At 44.7% G+C, this 24,657-nt stretch overlaps 1 protein-coding gene and 1 long non-coding RNA gene across 2 annotated transcripts; both read left to right on the forward strand.

The window, feature by feature from the left end:
* Window positions 1-17,525: 17,525 nt before the first annotated feature.
* Window positions 17,526-19,552, forward strand: LOC146710114 (uncharacterized). Its single transcript, XR_014920661.1, has 2 exons — window positions 17,526-17,662; window positions 19,167-19,552. It is a non-coding gene; the product is annotated as an uncharacterized LOC146710114 (long non-coding RNA).
* A 1,317-nt stretch (window positions 19,553-20,869) lies between these two features.
* LOC146710115 (uncharacterized) lies at window positions 20,870-24,606 on the forward strand. The gene has a single exon (XM_085457376.1). It carries the CDS (start codon window positions 21,011-21,013, stop codon window positions 22,559-22,561), a length of 1,551 nt encoding a protein of 516 aa, XP_085313502.1. The 5' UTR covers window positions 20,870-21,010; the 3' UTR covers window positions 22,562-24,606.
* The last annotated feature ends 51 nt before the right edge of the window (window positions 24,607-24,657 follow it).

Consider the following 24,657-nt stretch of genomic DNA (forward strand, 5'->3'; position numbering starts at 1 on the left):
CCCAGAGATGCTGAGCACTTGTTGGCTCTTTTGCCTTCACTCTATGGTCCATCTCATCCCAAACCATCTCGACTGGGTTTAGGTCAGGTGATTGTGGAGGCCAGACCATCTGGCGCAGCACTCATCACTCTACGTCTCGGTCAGACCGCCCTTACACAGCCCCGAGGTGTGTTTGGGGTCATTGTCCCTTTGAAAAATAAAAGATGGTCCAATGAAACGCAACCGAATGGGATGGCATGTTGCTGCAGGATGCTGTGGTAGCCATGCTGGTTCAGTGTGACTTCAATTTTGAATAAATCCCCAACAGTGTCACCAGCAAAGCACCCCAACACCATTACCTCCTTCGCCATGCTTCATGGTGGGAACCGTGCATGTAGAAACAATCCCTGTACCTTTTCTGTGTCACACAAAGACTCAGCAGGTGGAACCAAAGATATTAAATTCAGGACTCATCAGACCAAAGCATTTCCACTGGTGTAATGTCCATTCCTTGTGTTTCTTGTCCCAAACAAATCTATTCTGCTTCTTGTTTTTTCTTAGTGGTTTCTTAGCAGCTATTTGACCATAAAGGCATGATTCACGCAGTCTCCTCTGAACAGCTGATGTAGAGATGTGTTTGCTACTGGAACTCTGTGTGGCATTTATCTGGGCTCTAATCTGAGCTGCTGTTAACTTCCGATTTCTGATCCAAATACAAGAAGTAGAATCCTTCACTGCTCACATCAACTCAGTGGATAAAAGTGCACCAGAGAAGACACAAAGGAAGACAGTTTGCCATTTCTGGACTGTGCTGTGCATATTGAGGAGTATGGAAACTTCAACATCAGACCCTCAAATCAGGACCCTACAACACCATCCATCCATCCATCTTCTTCCGCTTTATCCGGGGCCGGGTTGCGGGGGCAGCAGCCTTAGCAGAGAAGCCCAGACCTCCCTCTCCCCAGCCACCTCCTCTAGCTTATCCAGGGGAACACCAAGGCGTTCCCAGGCCAGCCAAGAGATATTATCTCTCCAGCATGTCCTGGATCTGCCCTGGGGCCTCCTCCTTGTGGGACATGCCCGGAACACCTCACCCAGGAGGCGCCCAGGAGGCATCCTTGTCAGATGCCCGAACCACCTCAGCTGCTCCTCCTTGATGTGGAGGAGCAGCGGCTCTACTCTGAGCCCCTCCTGGATGGCTGAACTTTTCACCCTATCTCTAAGGGAGAGGCCAGCCACTAGGGATGGGTATTGATAAGATTTTCACGATTCCGATTCCATTTTCGATTCTGTTTAACGATTCGATTCTTTATCGATTCTCTTATCGATTCTTTTAAAAAAAAAAGGAGAACACTAAGGTCGATTAGCTTAGAACTTTGTTTTATATCTTCTCTTTGAACAAGATAGAAATTTAGGAGTAACATGGCCTTACAAACCCAGCAGTGAGATCTTAAGAGATCCACAGCCTATGGCTCTTCAATGGGGCGTCACAGGGTCCCCAGGAAAAAAAAATTGTAAATGTAAAACAATAAAATAAATATTCTTCTGTAGCAATAACAAAGTATAACATAAATTATTCTGTAGCAATTACACAAGAATATCCAGTAATGTCTCTGCCTACAATTAAACAAATTCACTTACCGAAAATCGGGGGCATCTGCTGTGGCAAATGGGTGCAAGCCTTTGACCACAAACTTAGTCACTGCTCGGTGACATTCGTCTATCCTGGCCTGAAAGGAGACGCTACCGGTAGACTGCAGCGACAACTGCCAGCATCTTAGCCAGCCAGACTCTGTCTGTCTCTCTCATCATGGTCACCTAAATGCACAGTAATGGCAGGTTTTGTAATAAGGCAGATCGCGCTAACATAATATGCACTGTTAGTTGATTATTTACCTGCCGCATTAACGGGAGAGGACGTGCAAACGTTACCACCACGAGTCCGGAGCGGAATTAAAAACACGACATTCATTTAAGGTCATCGCGTGTTTTGTGAGCAAATGCTTTTGCATATTCGTAGTGTTTCCTCCCTTAAATTAAATATCTACTTTGCAAGTATTGCAAGTTGCCCTGTTGTCTTCCATTCTCGTAAAGTATAATCCAACTTTTTAGCGTTTGAGCCGCCATGTTTCCTGCCAGGTAAATGAAGCTCCGCAACGTGGTGACATCATTCGGGGCGACTGGAATCGATAAGGGAAAAATGGCAAACAATTCCAAGGAATTGAAATAGTGGGAACCAGTTCTCAACAAGAACCGGTTTTCGATACCCATCCCTACCAGCCACCCTTCGGAGGAAGCTCATTACTGCCGCTTGTATCCACGATCTCGTTCTTTCGGTCACTACCCACAGCTCGTGGCCATAGGTGAGGGTAGGGGCGTAGATTGACCGGTAAATTGAGAGCTTCACTTTTACACTCAGCTCTCTCTTCACCACGACGGACCGGTGTAGCATACGCATCACTGCAGCCACAGCACCAATCCGTCTGTCGATCTCCGGCTCCCTTCTCACTCGCGAACAAGACCCCAAGATACCTGAACTCCTCCATTTGAGGCAGGAACTCCGACCCGGAGTGGGCACTCCACCCTTTTCCGGCTGAGAACCATGGCCTCAGATTTGGAGGTGCTGATCCTCCACCCTAAAACACCAGGCAGAAAATTTTCCCTCTAAGCTAGAAGGGGAAAAACAGGGAACACACACAAAATAAAGCTCTTAAAATGTGTTTATCCTAACTGGGCCTTCATCAAATCAGAGAAGAAAGTCAGACACCAACTAGGGAGATCCAAACACAAACTTGTACAGCAAAGCAAGGAATGCTCAGACCTCTACATTGGAGAGACCAAACAGCCACTTCATAAACACATGGCACAACATAGAAGAGCCACCTCCACGGGACAAGACTCGGCGGTCCATCTGCATCTAAAGGACAAAGATCACTCTTTCGAGGATGCCAATGTTCACATTTTGGACAGAGAGGACAGATGATTTGAAAGAGGAGTGAAAGAAGCCATCTATATCCACTGTGAACGACCATCTTTGAACAGAGGGGATAGTTTATGACTCAAACTGTCTGCCATCTATAATCCAGTTTTGAGATCCCTTCCCATACGCCTTAATGCCCACTCACATCTTATCATTTGTTCTCAGTAAATCACATATTAGGGTGGGGCAAGGTCTCACAATGGGTTCACCCAAAACCTTGGCTGATTGTGACCCACACCCGTTTTCACACCTTGGCTCGTGTGATTAGGTAGAGGATCAATAGGGGGTCAATGACCCTCTTGGAGCCACTCCAATATGGTTTAAAATCTGGGACTCTCCACCAATTGCTCTTAAAACTTAAGTTTCTCAGGTGAGAGATGAAATGTCTTCAAGAAACTTAAAGAAGTCCAGATGCTTTTTTTTCTTTCCAAGCTCCTTAAACAAACCTCAGATAATAGTGATGTTATTGAGGTTACAATTAGCATTCTAACCTCAATAATTTAGTTATATTGTCACTAATTATAACTATGTAGTTAAGAAACTGAGGGCAACAATAATTAAAAGTCACTAAGAGACAATGACTGTCTACAGTTGACAGGTTCTCAATAAATCATGTTACTTTGTCAAGTCTTGCCTGTTTGCGCTTTCATATAAAAGTGATCTTCATTCATTATTTTTAGTTGACATTTAAGAGTCATATATTGTTCCCATATCCCTATTAAATTGCTATGCAAACTGCTATTTTGACACTAAATTTAGCTTTAATTTAACTGTCAATGGACTTATTTAATGTTTTCTTTTATGGTTACATCACAAGCTTTAATCGATCTGTAAAGGGTCAGAGGACTATCAAAGTCTATTTATATCACAAGTGCACAATTTTATATTTTCAAAGGCAAACCTTTAGTAACTAATGAGAATTTTTAGGTAAATACTCTTTCCATTTGTTAAATTAAAATGTCCCTTTAAATGTTCACTGTATATCATAGTAACTCAGCTCCATTTTATATTAGTCTTATTATTATTATTTGGAAACTTTTTGAGCAGTTTCTTTAAGCAGACCAGTTATGTTTGTTTCCTAGATATAAAAGGAAACATACAGATCTTTTATACAGATAGCAGCTATACAGAGAGAGGGAGAGATGATGTGGGCAAATTGTGATTCATGCATTAGGTCACATACGAAGAAACTAACTTATGGGATACAAGGTAATTAAGGAGGTGTTTTGTAAATGCTTGAAGTCAGATCTGATTCCAATTTGCCAGAAAGAACTAATAAATGTGTCACTTTTACTCTTTGAATGCGCCTTGGCTTCTCTAATGACAGTTGTTACCGATTTAACCTCAGCTAGCTCTATAATTAACTGGTTGATTTTCAGATGCTCTGTAGCTGCATCAATGCAAAGACTGGGACTATCTTAATATGTGAGAGTGCAATAAAGCTGTGTCTCTTCAGTCAGCATGAGCACTAAAAGTGCTTGTTACGCACAAATTATAAGCTAGTTGTGTGGTCATTAACGACTCTTAATATGCACGTGTCTTGTTTATGATGCTGACTGCAATTAGCTCTAATTTAAGGGGTTTGATGTATGAGTAATGGTGAGTCACTGGGACCAGCAGTAGGGATAATGATAAAGGTTGCTTAATATGAAGCCATGTTTTGAGTTATGATGCATTTAGGAGGCTGTAACAATGTTATTTAACATTTACAAGTCTACCACTCCTAATAATCCATGAGGATGTCTTAAATTTATATGACTAAAGTATTATAATGGGATTTAAAAAAGCTCTCACCCCGTGCTTACTCAAAGCTTGTAATGACACAAGCTGAAAACTTCTTGACTTCATGTTAAGAGATTCACAGAAAGCTAAGGGTGAGCCACAGACAATCAACCGTCCTTTGTTACACTCAGGGAGGTTAAATACAGAATATCCTGGTTTTCTGTTGACAGGATGCTGTACCTTCTCCTCTAAGTGCTGTACACAGAGCGGCGCTATTCAAGCTCATAAACAGCAGTTCCATTTAGCCAAGCACTGATGCCATGTTGTCCCACTTTCATGGATGGCCTTAATCTCTGCCCTTAGCTGAAGCAGATTAATCTCTACAGTGCTGACATTATCTCCTGTTCAACACTGTGACACTGGACACAGGAGGAACTCCTCACATCCTCACTTCTCTATGCTGAAGCATCATGTCTAATGCCTCTGGATGTTGATCAGAGTATAACTGTGATTCATACTGTTCACATCTGAGATGCATTCCAGTAACACCATTTTATAAGTGTTAAAATACCAAGTCATAAAATATGCATAATAGCTTTCTGATACAAATGGATGAGATTTTTGCCCTACACTATTTATTTTATAGTGGGCTCATAGGTGATTAAAGACTGTAACCTCTAATTTTAACTTAAAAATGTCATTCAGTTACAACTATAAACCTCATAGGATGTATTCAGGAATTTTGTGAGTTTTCTGCTCAGTACCTTGACATGTACACCTGGTATTTAAATCCCAAAGTACATGCCAAGCTGACTAATGAAGGGTACAGCATAGGGTGGCAAATACATACAACCCTGTGTGACTTCTAATGTTGGTAGTTTGGCTAAATAACCATCAGGATCCTGCTGCTGCAGTCTGGCAAATATTTTCCAAGCATAACCTTATTTATAATAATAATAATACATTTTATTTGAAAGCGCCTTTCAAAACACTCAAGGTCACTGTACATATTAGAATAAAAAGCAACATAAAAGCAAGCAGTTTACACAATCATAAAAGCACAAGACATAAAACAAATTTAAAAGAGCAGAGTGGAGAGGTTATGTGGGATAAGCTATTTTGAAACAAGTGCGTTTTGAGTTGGGACTTAAAGAGAGAGAAGGAAGAGATATTTCTTAAATCAGGAGGTAGGGAATTCCAGAGTCGTGGAGCAGAGCAGCTGAAAGCCCTGCTCCCCATGGTGGCAAGATGGGGGGAGGGGACGGAGAGTGAAGAAGTAGATCTGAGACAACGAGATGGGGTGTGATCTTAACCAGATCAGAAAGATATGGAGGGGAGAGATGATGAATAGCCTTAAATGTGTACAAGAGTATTTTAAAATTGATACGATATTTGACCGGGAAACCATGAAGCTGCTGCAGAACAGGAGTAATGTGGTGGATAGAAGGGGTCCTGGTGATGATATGGGCAGCAGAGTTCTGGATGCGTTGAAGCTTGTGGATGGATTTTTGAGTAAGACCAAAAAGAAGTGAATTACAATAATCAATCCGGGAAGTAACAAGGCTATGGATAAGAATGGCAGTGGCATGTGGGGTGAGAAAAGGACGGAGACGATCAATGTTGCGCAATTGAAAATATGCAGACCGAGTAACATTATTAATGTGTGAATTGAAAGTACTGTCGAGGATGACACCCAAACTTTTCACAGAGGAAGAAACAAAGACCGGCGAGTTATTGATAGTGACAGAGAAACAGTTGGTTCTGGATAATGTTGATTTAGTGCCTACCAAGAGGAGCTTGGATTTATTACTATTGAGTTTGAGAAAATTAGAAGAGAACCATGAATTTAGTTCGGCTAAGCAGAGGGTGAGGGAGGATGGGGGAAGAGCAGAATCAGGTTTAGTGGACAGATAAAGCTGGGTGTCATCGGCATAACAGTGAAACTGGATATTGTATTTACGGAAAATGTGTCCAAGCGGTAGAAGGTAGATAATGCAAAGAAGGGGCCCCAGGACAGATCCCTGACGCACGCCAGTGGTCAGAGGAAAGGGCTGAGAAGTAAAGGATTTGAGTTGAATGAACTGGGTGCGATCAGATAGGTATGATTTAAACCAGTCTAGTGGAGTATGGGAGAGACCGATGGAGGCTAGCCTACTGAGAAGAATGGAGTGAAAAATAGTGTCGAAGGCAGCGCTCAGATCGAGGAGAATAAGAATGGAAAGTAAACTGGAGTCAGCTGCCATAAGAAGATCATTGGTTATTTTTATTAGTGCTGTTTCAGTGCTACGGGAGGGGCGAAGACCAGACTGATATATCAGAAAATAGATATATCACAAAAGATTATCATAATAATGACGGAAGACAGTGAATGTTTGTTCCTTTGGAAAACATGTTTTCTCATATGATAAAGGTTCTTTGTCTTTGTATATCCCATTGTTGCAGTCTTCACACTCTCCTATTCAAATGGATAAACAGTGACACTGCATTGTGTTCAGGCTTTGAACTGTGCTCATTTGAAGAAGGAGGCATTCGCAAAGCCACCAGCATTGTGGCTGATCGGACACACCCCTCTCACACACTCTTTACACTCCTGCCATCTGGAAAAAGGTACCGAAGCATTCGGGCACGCACATCCAGACTGTGCAACAGCTTTTTTCCACAAGCCATCCGTCTCCTCAGCAAAAAGGGACTGACTGATAAACACGCACACGCACACACACACATACACTAACATTATCACTCAGCTTAACTCAAATACCTCAAAACATTGAGACTGGACTGACTAACCAACACAAAGCGCAAACACACTGACCTACACCACCAAACCATCGCACACACCAACCTGTAAATGCTCTTTTGCACAATATTATTACTAGATATATTATATATATTTTTTTTTTTTGCACTAACTTGTCTTGTAGCACCTTGGTTCCTGGAGGAACGTTGTTTCGCCTCACTGTGTATTTTTAAACTGTATATGGTTGAAGTGACAATAAAGTTGAACTTGGAACTTGGAAATGGCAGGAATTGGTGACAGGTGCTTGCTCCAGCACTCTTTGGCGCTTCTTTCCAAGCTTCTCCATTACATTTGATCATTTCAATAAAAGTTTCCTTTTTCATTTCAAAAACGCTCTCTTTAAAATGTAATTATTGCGAAAGATGTAATTTATAGAGAATGCAAAACATTAAATAATAATACAGCATCAAGTCTATTGTGGCGAGCTCAGACAAGGAGCAGACAGAGGTATCGTTTGGTCTTGCTTCCCGCAGAGTCAGCCAGGGAGCACAGCCAGGTATTAGCATTCAACAGACGAACACACCACGCTAACACAACCGCTCGGCGCAGCTCTAGCGTAACAACAAAAAAAGGTGCTCTCTCCACCCAGAAACACACAGTCGCAGAGAGAGATGGCGCCGGTGAGGTCGGCTGCCGTCACGACTGCTCCGACCACTTTTTCTTTGTCTTTGTTTTTTAAGTTAGTTTTCAGCGTTTCTAAATCGGCAAAATCATCACCATTGGGTACATTAGGTATGACAGTGACACTCTTGTTTCTATTGGTATACAATGTACTCACAATTCGAAGTTTTTAACTCCGGATCCGAGCTGGCCGAGTGAAATCTCGAGGGAGAACAAAGGGAAGCGGCGGCGGCCTAGAGGGAAGCGAGCCGGCGTCAGGAACAGGCTGAGAGCTCGTGCACACCGCACACCTCTGCATCCTGCTCGCCAACGTCCAGTCACTGGAGAACAAGCTTGACGACCTCAGGGCCAGGGTAAAGTTCCAGAGAGACATTCGGGACTGCAATCTCCTCTGCTTCACCGAGACATGGCTGAACCCAGCGGTGCCGGACCACGCCATCCAGCCGGCCGAGTTCTTCTCGGTTCACCGCATGGACAGGACTCGGGGAAGTCAAGGGGAGGCGGCGTGTGTTTAATGGTGAACAACAACTGGTGCAACAGTGCGAACGTTGTTCCTCTCACACGCTCCTGCACACCAAATCTGGAACTACTGTCCATCATGTGTCGTCCTTTTTATCTACCTCGGGAATTTACATCGGTCATTGTAAGTGCCGTTTATATTCCACCACAAGCGGACACGGTCACCGCCTTATGCGAGCTGCATGAGGCACTCACACAGCACCAGACACAACACCGGGACGCTGCGCTTATTGTGACGGGGGACTTTAATAGCGCCAACCTCAAACGCGCAGCGCCGAACTTTTATCAACACATCACCTGCCCCACCAGGGGTGAAAGGACACTGGACCACTGCTACACTACGGTCAAGGACGGCTACAAGGCACAATCCCGCCCCCCGTTTGGCAAATCTGATCACGCCGCCATCTTCCTCATGCCAAAATGCAAACAAAGGCTGAAACAGGAAGTTCCGGTTCAGAGGAAGGTCGCGCGCTGGACGGATCAATCGGTGGCCGCGTTACAGGACGCACTCGATGACGCAGACTGGGGCATGTTCAGAAACAGCTCCGACGATGACGTCAACGTGTTTACGGAAGCGGTTGTGGGATTCATCGGGAAACTAGCGGATGATACCGTGGAGACAAAGACTATCACAACGTTTCCCAACCAGAAGCCGTGGGTGGATAAAACCATCCGCGACGCTCTGAGATCCCGCACCGCTGCCTACAACACGGGACTCATGACGGGGGACATGGACCCGTACAAAGCCGCGTCATATAACGTGCGGAGGGCGGTGAAAGAGGCGAAGCAGCGCTACGGGAGGAAACTAGAGTCACAACTCCAACAGAGTGACTCTAGGAGCCTGTGGCGGGGACTAAGGACAATAACGGACTATAAAGCACCAACAACCGGTATGACGAACGCGGCCGTGACTCTGGCAGACGAGCTGAACACTTTCTATGCTCGCTTCGAGGCTGCAGCTAAGGTAAATGGTAAATGGTAAATGGCCTGTATTTATATAGCGCTTTTCTAGTCCCTAAGGACCCCAAAGCGCTTTACACAACCTGTCATCCACCCATTCACACACACATTCACACACTGGTGATGGCAAGCTACAATGTAGCCACAGCCACCAAGGTCTCCAACAATGCTAGTGTTAGCGGCGCTAACGGCTGCAGACAGGAAGATACTGCCAGCACCGGAAACGTGCTCGTCATCTCCGAGCATGAAGTAAGGAGAGCCTTCAAGAGAGTGAACACCAGGAAAGCAGCAGGACCAGACGGCATCCCAGGTCGTATCCTAAGAGACTGCGCATACCAGCTAGCTCCTGTGTTCACTGAGATATTCAACATCTCTTTATCTCAGTCGGTGATCCCCACATGCTTCAAAGAGTCCATCATTGTTCCTGTCCCGAAGAAACCCCACCCTGCTTCTCTCAATGACTATCGCCCTGTAGCCCTCACCTCAGTAGTGATGAAGTGCTTTGAACGCCTGGTCAGAGACTTCATCATTTCTTCACTACCAGACACACTGGACCCACTACAGTTCGCTTACCGCCCAAATCGTTCCACAGACGATGCCATCTCTCATCTCCTCCACACATCACTCACTCACTTGGACACTAGAAGGGGGAATTATGTTAAAATGCTCTTCATAGACTACAGCTCTGCATTTAACACCATAATTCCCTCCACACTCACCACCAAGCTGGAGCATCTGGGACTCAGCTCATCTATGTGTCAGTGGATCTCCAACTTCCTAACTGGCAGACCACAGGCAGTAAGGATGGGCGGACATGTCTCAGCCTCCACCACTCTCAGCACTGGAGCCCCCCAGGGGTGTGTTCTGAGCCCCCTGCTGTACTCTTTGTACACATATGACTGTGTGGCCACTACCAGCTCCACCACCATCATCAAGTTTGCTGACGACACCGTCGTGGTGGGCCTGATCTCTGATAACAACGAGACGGCCTACCTGAAGGAGATTAGGAATCTGGAGAACTGGTGCCAGAGGAACAACCTCCTTCTAAACGTCAGTAAGACAAAGGAGCTGATAGTGGACTTCAGCACTAAGCAGGAGAGGAACTACCAGACCCCCGTCATCAACGAGTGCCCAGTGGAGAGAGTGGACAGCTTCAAATACCTCGGAGTTCACATCACGCAGGACCTGTCATGGTCCTGTCACATCAACACCGTGGTGAAAAAGGCCCGACAGCGTCTCTACCACCTCAGACGCTTGAGAGACTTCCAACTGCCCTGCAAGGTGCTCAGGAACTTTTACTCCTGCACCATAGAGAGCATCCTGGCGGGAAACATCTTAACCTGGTTCGGGAACAGCACCATGCAGGACAGACGAGCTCTACAGAGGGTTGTGCGGTCAGCTGAGCGCACCATCCGCTCCGAGCTCCCTGACCTGCACTCAATCTACAGCAGGCGGTGCTGGACCAAGGCCAGGAAGATCGTGAAGGACCTCAGCCATCCCAACAACAGACTGTTCTCTCTGTTGAGGTCAGGAAAGCGATTCCGCTCCCTGAAGACCAACACAGAGAGACTGAGGAGGAGCTTCTTCCCGCAGGCGATACGGTCTCTCAATCACACCACCACACAGTACTGACCCACACATATGGTTCTTACACACACACTGGACATTCTGGACTTTGGTTTTGCACAACACTGGTCACTATATTCTTCATTTCCGGTTAATACTTGTACAGCTGCTGTTATTGTGTATATATTTATTTATATTTAGATTTCTTCATACATTCTTATATAGTTCTATATTGTGTATTGTGTATTTTGTTGTACAGTTATTTTATTTTCAACTTTAATTTATATATTTATCTTTATCTTATTCTTCCCAGTTAAATTTACCCTTCATTCTAATTTGTGTTGTACAGTTATTTCATTTTTAACCTTAATTTATATTTTATTCCTTCCTAGTTAAATTTACCCTTTTTAATTTTTCATATTTATTTCCTATCTTATTCATAGCCTTTTCCTTTTTTGTTTTCTTTAGGTCACGAGCAGTTGTCCAAGCATTTCACTACATATCGTACTGTGTATGACTGTGTACGTGACAAATAAAATTTGAATTTGAATTTGAATTTGAGAGAGAGAGCGTCACTTGTAACCATGGCAACATAACGCTGCCACCTGGAACAACAGAACATAGCTGTCAAAACAAAACCCCAAACAGCCCTGACCCGCTACATAGCCCCCACCTAAGGGGTCAGTCATCTGACAACCCCATTACCCAACACAAAGTCCTGCAAATGTCTTTCGGTGCACAGACCGTTCTCGACCGGCGGGGTAAGACTCACTCGGATCAGAACATGGGGTGCCACCAGCATCCCCTGCCCCAGCGGGTGCTGGAGCGAGCGGTCGGTACGGTGAGAGTTTGTCCTGGTGCAACACCACCATGTGCCCCAGGCCTGGCATGCGGACCCGGTACACCACTTCTATTAGCCGCTCCACAACCTCCGCCGGCCCTTGCCAGTGACTGCAGAGCTTGGGGGGACACTCCTCCCTTGTGAACCGGGCAGTACACCCAAACCTTGTCACCAGGCACAAAAGCTCCCCCTCGGCACCTGGTGTTGCAGGCTCCTTTCAGTCGAACTCTGGTGCTGGCCTGGGCCTGGCGGGTGTAGTCATGAACAACCCGCGGCCACTCCCTCCACCTCCTGTAGCAGTCCATGGCCACCAACATGCGCCGGTTCCCTGCCTCTGTGACGGGGAAAAGCTCTAGGACGTCTACTCCCACTCTCTCCATCGGGGCCCCCACCCGATGCTGCTGCAGGGGGGCAGTGGAGCGTTGAGTGGGGCCCTCCGTGCCGTGCATGTATCACCGCAGTGCACATGAAGTTCCACATCTCGTCAACAACCAGGCCAGTAGAACCGTCCCCTGAGACAGCGGAGAGTTTTGGCATTCCCATAGCGGCTGACCGCCACCGAGCCGTGGACAAGAATAGAATAGAATAGAATAGAATAGCCTTTATTGTCATTGTACAGAGTACAACGAAATTGGAGTGCCACTCCCTTGGTGCAAGTTTCAATAATAAATATAAATGTAAAATATAAAAGGTACAAAAAAAACAATCGTAAGTACTCAAACAATAGTATGTACAATATATACAGGATAGCAGCATTAATATAATATAAGCTTAAGTACCTGCGACCGAGGCACCAACAGCTGCAGGAGACCCTTGCCCTGACTGGGGGCCTGCCATCTCCGGTATAGGAGGCCGTTGTGAGTTTTCAGATTGTTGTACTGGGAGTAGTAGGCCTTCACTTCAGGCCCCTGTCCTGACACCCTTGTCCAGCCTGGGCGTCGTGCCGCCTCCCACATGTCAGTTCTCTCCTCCTTCACTGTCATCAGCTGGGTGTCGGTGGGCGACCAACCCATCAGTGGCCCGGACGTTCCAGGGAGCACACCAGGTCGTATTAGGGAAATGGTAGACCACGTGTTCACCAGGGCCCGGCAGGGCTGGTCCTCAAATCAGCAGCTCAGGTAGAGTCCCTTGAGGTGCCCAGCTAGGCCCACCACCATGCATTGTTCTTGGAGGGGGGCAGGAAGCTGGAGCGGTGGTCCTCTTGCTACACTGCTCCCCCTCTCGTTTCCCTGAGGCCACATAGTTCTGGTCTTTGGGGCGGGCGCCAGGCAGTCGCGCGGCACTTGGCCAGGCTCATCGCACCAGTAGCAGTAGTCAGTCGACGGGGACGCCTCCAGCGCACCGAGGGCTGCAGCTGACATATCTCCGCGGCCTCCCCCACCCCGTTGCAGTCTGCGGCTCTGATTTGGGGGTAGTTTGGGGGGGTCTGCTGCTGGTTAGGTCGCGAGGCGAGCACCAGCTCGACCCTTTCGGCCTCAAGGAGTGCCTCACGAAGAGTTCGAGGCATGGCCAGCCGGATGTGTTGGCGCAGCCGCTCTGGAAAGAGTCCTCGCAGAAAAGCATGCAGGCTAAGCTCCTCACAGGCTGCTGCTGGGAACTCCGGGTAGCCACGACGAGCATATAGCAACACATCAGCTGCAAAGGTTCCCAGGCTCTCCCCTGCCCGACGGCTCCAGTTGGTCAGCTGCTCCCTGCTCTGATCAGTGGAGTGCCACTGCCCAAATTGCCTCTCTAGTGCCATGGTGAGGGCCTGGAGCTCATGCTGCTCTGCCGGGGATAGGTCAAGCAGTACCTGCAGTGCATCTCATTCAAATGCTAGCGCTAGGTGCGTAGCGGCCTCTTCGTCGCTCCAGCCACTATGCCTCGCTGCTAGCCGTACTTGTGAGAGGTAGGGCTCTAGCGGGGTTAGTCCGTTGTATTTCGGTACCTTAGCTGGCGTTGTAGGCATCACTGCTCGCTGTCGGGGGCTCGACGTATCGGTCGCCAGAGGCAGCCCACGAAGCATTGTCCTAGTGTCTGTCACAATGGGCCGCTGCTCCTCGACGGCTTGCTCCAGCCTCTGTATATCTCTCTCTGTTCCAGCGAGGGTGAGCTATCTTGTCACAGCGCGGTACGCTGGTATGTTAGTTAGAGCAGGGCCCAAGAGCAGACATAGGCAAAGAGACGTGACATGACTTAACAAAATGCAAGCCTTTATTATGGCTGATAACAGAAGGCAAAACAAAAGCTGAGACGAGTGCAGGCAAGACAACCAAACTGGAAAACAGACTAAGAAAAACCTATGAAACTGTGATAAAGCTATGAAACTTCGAGAACTAATTCTATGACTGTGACTATGAGAACTGTGACGACTATGACGAGACACAACTGAGAAGGTTACACAGACGACGCGACACAGACTGAATGAAACACAGAGACTAAATACACATAAGGGATGATCAAGGGAAGTGGCACATGGGAGCACAGCTGACACACATTAACCTAATGACAGGACAGGGGAAGTGAAACTAAATGCAATGAACAAAGAACAGAGGACTCTTTCAAAATAAAACAGGAAACATGATGAGACAGACCAAACAACATGGGCTTGACAACATGAGACGTGGAACACAAAGGGCAAATGAGACTAAGATCCAGGGGAAGAGGAAATGAGGAGATCCAATAAACAGAACTAAGGCTGAACAACTTAGGGCTTTAAGAGAGCTAGATGAGCTTAACCCAAACAATAAATGACAAAACCCAAAGACTCAAGTTCTAACTAATACTGCAAAAACAAGAACTTAACATTTCCCCATACTAAAAACAGAAATACACAATATACAATGAACTTAAAATGCTGGAGCACAGACCCAGCCATGACACTATCCCACTTCTGACACCAATGTGGCGAGCTCAGACAAGGAGCAGACAGAGGTATCGTTTGGTCTTGCTTCCCGCAGAGTCAGCCAGGGAGCATAGCCGTTTATTAACATTCAACAGACGAACACACCACGCTAACACAACCGCTTGGCGCAGCTCTAGCGTAACAACAAAAAAAGGTGCTCTCTCCACCCAGAAACACACAGTCGCAGAGAGAGAGAGAGAGCGTCACCTGTAACCATGGCAACATAACGCTGCCACCTGGAACAACAGAACATAGCTGTCAAAACAAAACCCCAAACAGCCCTGACCCGCTACACTATGATCCATTCTGAGAAACAAAGACACCTATCTTTTTCTATCAAGTGAGACTATGAGCTGTTTTTGTGGCTCAAAATTCACTAAAGTAATATGTGGGAAATCATCATTACACAAAGGAGCAAACTTTGCTGAGAGTGGATAAGTTGTAATTAGTTAGAGAACCCTGGAAGTCATGAAGGTGGTGAATTGTTTTGGAATCAAAATGGTCAAATAAACATCTAATTAAAGTTTCAACTTCACAAACACTTGCCAAGTGTTTAAGGGTGCTTATTTAATGGCATAGCACTTTTCTTGTCTTTTTAACCACTCAGAGCACTTTGGATTACAAACTACATATAGCCAAGTTTTGTTTTTGGAGACATGCATTGTAAACGTATCAGTCTTTAAAGGACTTTGGGTCAGCTTCTGTTGTTTAAATGTGCTCAGGTTATAAAAAAAATGGACGCGACAGTCAACAAGATTCAGACATTTTTCATGTTGCATGTTTGAGGTATTTTTCTTTCCCACTAACAACACATGCAACACAGTTCAGTGGGCATATTACACTTAGAGGATAGAAACAAAGTATCAATCCTATCACACTAATATCACTCAAACATAAAGAATACCAGCATTGGTATCAATACTACTGATATTTGGCTGCATCCCCCCCACCCGCCACTGCTGACCACTGCACCAACATGCTGCCAATATCTGCGTTTAATGTGGAAAGTAGTAATAATAATATCATCAACATCATCAACATCAACAACATCAAATATTATTTTCAGAATAAAAGTAATTTTTTAACTGCCTTGTTGTACAATAAATTCAAAGTTGTATTATATGTATATATATATATATATATATATACACATATATATATATGTATATGTATACATATATGTATATGTATACATATATGTATATGTATGTATATATGTATATGTATACATATATATATATGTATGTATACATATATATATATGTATGTATACATATATATATGTATACAGTGGGGCAAAAAAGTATTTAGTCAGCCACCGATTGTGCAAGTTCCCCCACCTAAAATGATGACAGAGGTCAGTAATTTGCACCAGAGGTACACTTCAACTGTGAGAGACAGAATGTGAAAAAAAAATCCATGAATCCACATGGTAGGATTTGTAAAGAATTTATTCGTAAATCAGGGTGGAAAATAAGTATTTGGTCAATAACAAAAATACTTATTGCTGTGTCATCCATGTGCTCTCTGGCAAACTTCAGACGGGCCTGGACATGCACTGGCTTCAGCAGCGGAACACGTCTGGCACTGCGGGATTTGATTCCCTGCCGTTGTAGTGTGTTACTGATGGTGACCTTTGTTACTTTGGTCCCAGCTCTCTGCAGGTCATTCACCAGGTCCCCCCGTGTGGTTCTGGGATCTTTGCTCACCGTTCTCATGATCATTTTGACCCCACGGGATGAGATCTTGCGTGGAGCCCCAGATCGAGGGAGATTATCAGTGGTCTTGTATGTCTTCCATTTTCTGATGATTGCTCCCACAGTTGATTTTTTCACACCAAGCTGCTTGCCTATTGTAGATTCACTCTTCCCAGTCTGGTGCAGGTCTACAATACTTTTCCTGGTGTCCTTCGAAAGCTCTTTGGTCTTGGCCATGGCGGAGTTTGGAGTCTGACTGTTTGAGGCTGTGGACAGGTGTCTTTTATACAGATGATGAGTTCAAACAGGTGCCATTCATACAGGTAACGAGTGGGGGACAGAAAAGCGTCTTACAGAAGACGTTACAGGTCTGTGAGAGCCAGAGATTTTCCTTGTTTGAGGTGACCAAATACTTATTTTCCACCCTAATTTACGAATAAATTCTTTACAAATCCTACCATGTGAATTCATGGATTTTTTTTTCACATTCTGTCTCTCACAGTTGAAGTGTACCTCTGGTGCAAATTACTGACCTCTGTCATCATTTTAAGTGGGGGAACTTGCACAATCGGTGGCTGACTAAATACTTTTTTGCCCCACTGTATGTATATATGTATATGTATACATATATATATGTATATGTACGTATATATATATACATATATATATATATACATATATATATATATATATATATATATATATATATATATATATATATATATATATATATATATATATTAGGGGTGCAACGATATTCGTATCGATATTGAACCGTTCGATACAGTGCTTTCGGTTCGGTACGCATATGTATCGAACAATACAACATTTGTAATTTATTTTATCAATTTTCCTTCTGACGATGCTGTCTGTGTTGAGCGCTCAGTGAATCTGCGTTCGACTACTCCGCCTAGGCTGCACTGTCCAGCGCAGATCCACTGAGCGCTCAACACAGACAGCATAGTCAGAAGGAAGAGTGCAGGGCAAGCTAGCGAGACAGAAGTTAAGCTCTCCTTTTAACATGGACCTCCCCCACTCTCATTCAGATCTGGCGTTTGGAATTATTTTGGTTTTCATGTGACGTATGACCCTGAAGGTAAGCGAGTCATGGACTAAAGTAAAACAGTATGTTGAATGTGCCATGCAATGCTCAATTACATTGGTGTGAACTAGTGTGTTAGCGCAGTTAGCTCGTTAACGTGTTGGCCGTCTAGCCCCATGCACGGAGCGATCGGCGGTAGCTCGTTAACGGAGATTTGCCATGTTGTGGCGTTAAGGTCATTTCAACGAGATTAACCTGAAAGCACTAGTGGGAACACAACGAATATGACTGCACATTTACGCCGACATCATCCTAGTGCAAAGACAAGTGGAAGCAGACAAAAAAAAGCAAGCATGCTACTAACTTTAGCCGAGTCATTTAGACAGCTGTTAGCACATGATTCTCCTTATGCTGCTGAGAATATAGCCCAGAAGAAGCGGATAGTATAGCTTTTATTTTGGAAAGAGCCATTTCTCTGTAATAAACTCTGTTTTCCAAAGATGAGTGATTCCTCAATCAGATACAGGGCTTGCAATATCGCTAGCCCGACGTCCCGGAGCTAGCGATTTTTTCAGTCGAGCTACCAAAATCTATCTCTTCCCTGCCCGTCGGGCTATTGTAGGAAAAATATATGTCAATGCTTTTGCATTCTTTCAGAAATGTAGCTGGGTAATTATGTCATTGGCATCGGTGAGCCACTGTCAATATGTGACATATTGAAGTCGCGTTTGAATTTGCGCTTGTTTTTTTGCTTTCACTTTGCAATCGTGCGAACTGTGTATAGAGAGCGACAGCACTGATCTGTGAGTGATGATAATTTGTGCACCAATTCCTCTGACATCGTCTTATTAATCGTTAGCTTACTATGCAAACATGACAAGTGAAATCTCCCGCAGCAAGCTTAAACATGTGAGAGGTTGATCGCGCAGAGAATCGCTGAGCTTATGTGAGTGCGTGTGTAAAAGCATTTCAGTTCTGCTGAGCCAAATAAGACAGGTCAGGGTGAAGAAGTGACAGCCAAAGAAAAGCTTACCACAAAACGGAGAAGTTATGACAAATCAGACTATAAGGCAAAAAGAAAGTGCAGCTTTATGGTTTCATGGACAAAATAATTTCTGTGGCTGCAATATGATGAGCTAAATAACCAGGGCTGCACATAAGTGGTCCGCAGGTGCGTATTCGCTGTCAAAATAAAAAACGCGCACAAGGGTTAGGGTTAAATTTAAAAACTGTACTTTTGAGTTAAAATATATATTTATAATTTTAATAAATGACAAATTAAAAAGGCATGAACATTTTTTTTGTATCGAAAAAATATCGAACCGTGACACCAAAGTATCGAACCGAACCGAACCGTGAATTTTGTGTATCGTTGCACCCCTAATATATATATATATATATATATATATATATATATATATATATATATATATATATATATGTATATATATATATATATATATATATATATATATGTGTATTGTTATGACCCAGGGTCATTATTTGCGGTACGGTGTTGTTATTGTTTGTATTTGTATTCAGTGTTGCTTGTTTCCAGGTGGAGGCCACCCATTGGTGGAGGAAGGAAAGAGGCCAGCTACAAAAGGGGTTGGACTGGGTCGGCGAGCAGACTTCCTGGTTTCCCGTGAGCTGTGTGTCTGGGGACCGTCGTGGTGTGTGACTGCACGGGGCTGCAATATTAATGCTGAAAAAGGGGTTGTACCTGGGCTTGGTAGCTGTAGGGGTGGGAAGCCGTTTTCTTTTATTCCCCTCTTTTCTCCTGTTTCGGGTAGGGAGACAGGTTAGAGAATTGTATTTTGTTTTGGGATCGTGGGAGGTAAGTTAGCTCTGTTTTTCTTTGTAGTGTGTTTTGTTTGTTGTTTTGGCATCGCCCACCCTGAAGCTCGCTACCTGTTCAGTAAATAAATTAACCAACTCTCGTCATTCTGCCGTGGTGTGATTTTTTTTGTCGTTATTATGTATCGGGTTTATCTTTTTGTTGTGTTGCACCCCGGCTTCGGGCCGGTGTGTAACATAAATGGGGGCTCGTCCGTTTGAGGGATTTCGGGGTCGTTTGTGTGTAGTGGGGTTCGTGTGGGTGTGTGGGTTTTTTTTTGTGTTTTTGGGGGTTGTTTGTGTGGGTGGCCGCGGATGGAGTTTGATGTGGATAAGTTTGCCGAGGCGCCTTCCTTGCAGCAGTTGAGTCGGTGTCGGAGGGAGGATTTGCTGCTTATTGCGGGCCGTTTTGATGTGCGAGCGCCGGCGGGGGTGAAAAAGGATGATTTGCGACAGCTTGTCACGGTGGCTTTGAGCGAGCGGGGTTTGCTGTCGAGCGTGCCGCTTGTTGGTGGGACGGGCGGGGCGGCTATGGAGCCGTTGGCTCCGTTGTCTGTTCCTCCTGTGGCCGCCCCCTCTGTGGCTCCTCCTGCTCCGGTGGTGGGGTCGTCGGCGGAGGAGCTCCAGTTGTTGCTCCGCATTAAGGAGGTGGAGTTGAGTAGTCACCGGTTGGAGGTAGAAGCGATGCATTTGAGGGTGAGGGCGTTGGAGTTGGAGCGCGGACCTCCACCGCGTGCCCCTGACTCTACGCCGCCCACGCCTGTGCCCTCTGTGCTCCCTGCGCCGCCGGCGCCTGGTCCTCTCCGTCAGGATTTTGATGTTGGGAGGCACATTAAATTGGTGCCGCCCTTTTGTGAATCAGAGGTGGAGTCGTTTTTTCCTGCTTTTGAGCGTGTGGCTGCCGCGTTAAAGTTGCCGGAGGAGGTCTGGGTTTTGCTGTTGCAGTGTCGGCTGGTGGGTAGGGCTCAGGAGGTGTGGGCTAGCCTGTCAGCATCTGAGAGCTTAGATTATGGTGTGGTTAAGGCTGCCATATTGCGTGCTTTTGAGTTGGTGCCTGAAGCGTACCGTCAGAGGTTTCGGCAGTGTGTGAGGGGGGGGGATCAGACTTATGTGGAGTTTGCGCGCGAGAAGGGTTTGCTCTTTGATCGGTGGTGCCAGGCTAGTGAGGTTAAGGAGTTTGCACAGTTGAAGGAGTTGATGTTATTGGAGGATTTCAAGGGGTGTCTGCCGGAGCGGGTGGTTGTTTATTTGAACGAGCAGAAGGTCGTTTCCCTCGCGAAAGCGGCGGTTCTGGCAGATGAGTTTGCTTTGACGCACAAGAGGGGTTTTTCCCCTCCGTTACGTCGGGGTTCTAGAGTTTTGCCGGAGGTGGGGGGGGGGGGGCGTTCTCCCCCGCTCTCGCGGCGTAGCCCTACGGTGGCCGCTGGGGACCGCCGATGTTTTTTTTGTCATGAGCTCGGTCATCTCGTTGCTTCTTGTCCCGTGCTGAGGGCGAGGGAGGGGGCGCGGGCCGACATTTCGGGGGGGGCCGTGCAGTGTTGCTCCGCGGTAACCCGCCCTAGCTTAATGCCGGTTGGCGTCGTTCCGCGGGGGATAGATGAGGTGTTTCGACCGTTTGTTTCGACGGGGTTTTTATCGTTGTCTGGTGATGCGGGGGACCGGGTTCCGATCACCATCTTGAGGGATACAGGGGCGAAGCATTCGGTGGCGCGGCATGGAGTCGTGCCTTTCTCTCAGCAGTCGTACTGTGGTTCTGATTTGCTGGTGTGGGGTATCAAGGTGAGTCTTTTACGCATGCCTCTCCATACGGTTACTTTGACCTCGTCCTTCGTATCGGGCGCTGTGCGGGTGGGGGTTCGAGATCAGCTGCCAATTGAAGGCATTGATCTTGTTTTGGGAAATGACTTGGCCGGGGGAAAAGTGTTTCCGGCTATGCCGGGAGTTATTGAGTGTCCTACTTCGGATCGGTTATGCCAATTCCCGTCGGAGCTGGGTGACCCCACAGTTTATCCGGCATGTGTGGTTACTCGTGCTCAAGCTCGTCGCTTGGGTGGTGAGGTGGACATATCCGAAATGTTTCCGGACGGCTCTGAGCCGCATGATAGTTCTGTTCCGGGGGTAGATGGTGGGACGGCGAAGGTTTTTAGTATGGTGTCGGAGAAGGAGGCAGCAGGTATCCGCAGGTTTGTGTGTGGTCAACTCCGTGACGAGGCAGACCTGAGCACGCTGACCTTGGGAATTTTAAAAAAGAGATATCAGACACACAACAAATGTGACTCATTAAGGCCAGAAGTAAAAACTTTCATGAAACAGGTGGTGCAAGAGGAACTGATGAAAATGCAGGATAATGATGAAAGTGAAAGTGACTCAGAGACTAAGAAGCTCCAGAACAAAAGGAAAAGAGAAAATGGAAATGACGAGGTCATGAGTGAGAGTGAAGATGAATCCTGGGCAAAGAAATCACAAAATAATCATTCAAGCTCATCATCAGAATCTGAGGTTCAAGAGGACAACAAAACAGAAAGTAAGGAAAGCAGCAATGATGAAGAAAATGCCAAATCTCAAGCTGATGGTGAAGAGCCAGAGGTGAAAAAATCACAACAAAAGAGAAATGAAAATCGTCAAATTGACAGTGACGAGTCTTCTGATGAGGAACTCAGTGAGGAAAGCAACTGCAGTGACAGTCCAAAGAAAATGGTGAGAATGAACGTTGAGACAGTAACCAGCAGTAAAGATGAAGGAAGGAGAACACCACTGAGTGATGCAGGAAACGAATCAGATGGAGACTGCAAGTCAGAAACGAGTGACAAAATTAGGAGCGACGAGTCTTCTGACAGTGAAAAAGAAGATACAAAAGTGGAAGAGAAAACCAGTGACCCAGACTCAGTTTCATCACTACCTTCTTTGGAAGATGAAAAAGAAAATAAGACTGATAAAACAAATGATAAAAAGATGAAGAAGAGTGTGAAGAAAGATGAGAGCACCAGAAAACCAAAGTCTGATGACAAATCGGTGGCGAGGCTTGAACGTTATATTGCCCTCTGCGGCGTGAGGAGTGCGCCCCAGGGTGGCTGTGGCTACAATGTAGCTTGCCATCACCAGTGTGTGAATGGGTGAATGACTGGATGTGTAAAGCGCTTTGGGGTACTTAGGGACTAGTAAAGCGCTATATAAATACAGGCCATTTACGTATGTATATGTTTTACTAAAGAAAGTTGTGTTTAAGAATGTAATTGCGGTACTCTTAGATCAATGGTCTAATTTAAAATACCCATAACTAGTTTGTTATTTATTCAGACTCAACTTATATCCTTCTTTGTTTTCAGAAACCTGGTAATAAAGAATTTCTGCTTTTTCCTGCTTTAAATCATTGTGAGTACCTAGGAACAGAAGCATTTGCCAATTACTGTCAAATTACTGCCATACCTGTCATATCTTTTTGAGTAGTATTCATCGGTGTGTTTATTTTACCCAGACAGTTTTCATGGATTTCACAATTAAAAAAAAAAAAGATTTATATACAAATATTTTACATTAAACTGACCACCAATGAAATAGACCTTTTCCACCTGTAGTCATGCTTTAAGTCTGAAAACCAGTGTGTCTGAATATAGTAAATTGACACTGAGAATCAATTCAACAGTCGTGACTGCCTCAAGTTAATGAACACAAAATGATTAGAGAGGTAGACACTTTATTTCTTTCACTATGGCGTTCATCAAGTCTGCAGCATTCCCTCTCCAACTGATTTGAAGAAAACATTGTTAGATAGTGCTAAATGAGTGGCCTGTTCTGTGTCAGTTTTGTGGGAATTGTGGTCTAAGTAACCCCCCCACCCCCATAAAAAAAATAACAGTCATAGACATTCACACTTTTTATGATATTTTGACTTTTTGTCTGCCACTTATCTAACTTTAGAGCTATAATTTGCCCAGTAGTTAATGACTAAGTACCAGAAAAGATTGTGAAATTTCCATCAGCTATATTTGTGATTTATGACTGATTATCTGAAAAACTGCATCTTTAGTTAGTATTTGAGTTTTAACACCATTGTTAATAATGTGTTCATTTTATATGTTGTTTTTATAATGTGTGCTTTTTCATATCAGCTGTGGAAATATTATAATTTTTAGTTGTAAGCAACCTTTACAGGGTTACAGTGTGTATGAGTACAAATCTCTTGCAGTGCTTTTGACAACAATATTAATTGCTGCATTTAAATGTAGTTTTGAAATGCAAAAATACTACTGCATGTTTATTATATAGTGTGTTGTGATTTGTATTATAATCATAAACCGTTTCATGTGTTCTATAAAATAGACCTGTGTTGAGTCAAAAAAAAAAACTTGTTTTAACGGAACAACTTTATTTTTTCTATTACATCAGACACAAATTTAACAATGGTTTTATTTTGTATTTTTTTTTTACTTGTCTGTTAGTACAAGCTGAAAACCTAAATAATATTAGAAACACAATAAAAATTGAGTTGTAAAACCTTTATTTGCCCTGGGTCAGATTAGCAGCTTTTCCAGAGTATCCTGCCTCTTGCCCTATGGCAGCTGGGATAGGCAGCCCCCCCATGATGCAAATATGCAAATAACAGGGTGCAAATATTCCAATAACAGGGTGTCATATTCATTGCAGAGATATAAAGTCAGATTATTACTGTGAGCCATGCTTAACAATTTGTATTTACTAATAGTCATATGGATAAACATTTTTCTGTGACTAGATGACCATTTCTTGACCATTTTGCATTTGCATCACTGTTACTCAATCAGGATTTTGTAAGTAACAGGATCATTTGCTCTAAAAAGCCTATTTTCACGACACAGAATGGTCTGCAGCATTTGAATTGACTACAATTGCTTTCACAGCTTCCCACGCTGTAGCATTTGCATCATTTTTAGATGAGGCACAAGCAAAGTATTTTTTTTCACTGCTCTGTTCATGATTATGTATGCAGTGCCTAAAAAGCGAATGTGATCCTCAAGATGTTCCAAATGTTTTTGCATCTATATAAATTCAACTTTCTTAGTGAACAGCGTAAAGGTTACAATATAGAATTCATAGATGACGGATGTCAGTGTGTGACTGTAGAGCATTGTATCAACTGTTATTTAGGAAGTTCTGAAGGAACATGGTACAGCGTAAAACATATTTTTGGCAACTTTGATTAACGCAAATAAAATAAGAGACTTTTTAAACTTCTG

The sequence above is a fragment of the Copadichromis virginalis genome, linkage group LG5 (genome assembly GCF_057382275.1).
Source record: "Copadichromis virginalis isolate Kocher_CV1m ecotype Utaka linkage group LG5, C_Virginalis_male_GT1.1, whole genome shotgun sequence".
Lineage (NCBI taxonomy): Eukaryota > Metazoa > Chordata > Actinopteri > Cichliformes > Cichlidae > Copadichromis > Copadichromis virginalis.

Coding starts and splice junctions, on each gene's coding strand:
- LOC146710115 (XM_085457376.1), top strand. CDS start 21,011: ATGCCGGTTGGCGTCGTTCCGCGGGGGATAGATGAGGTGTTTCGACCG.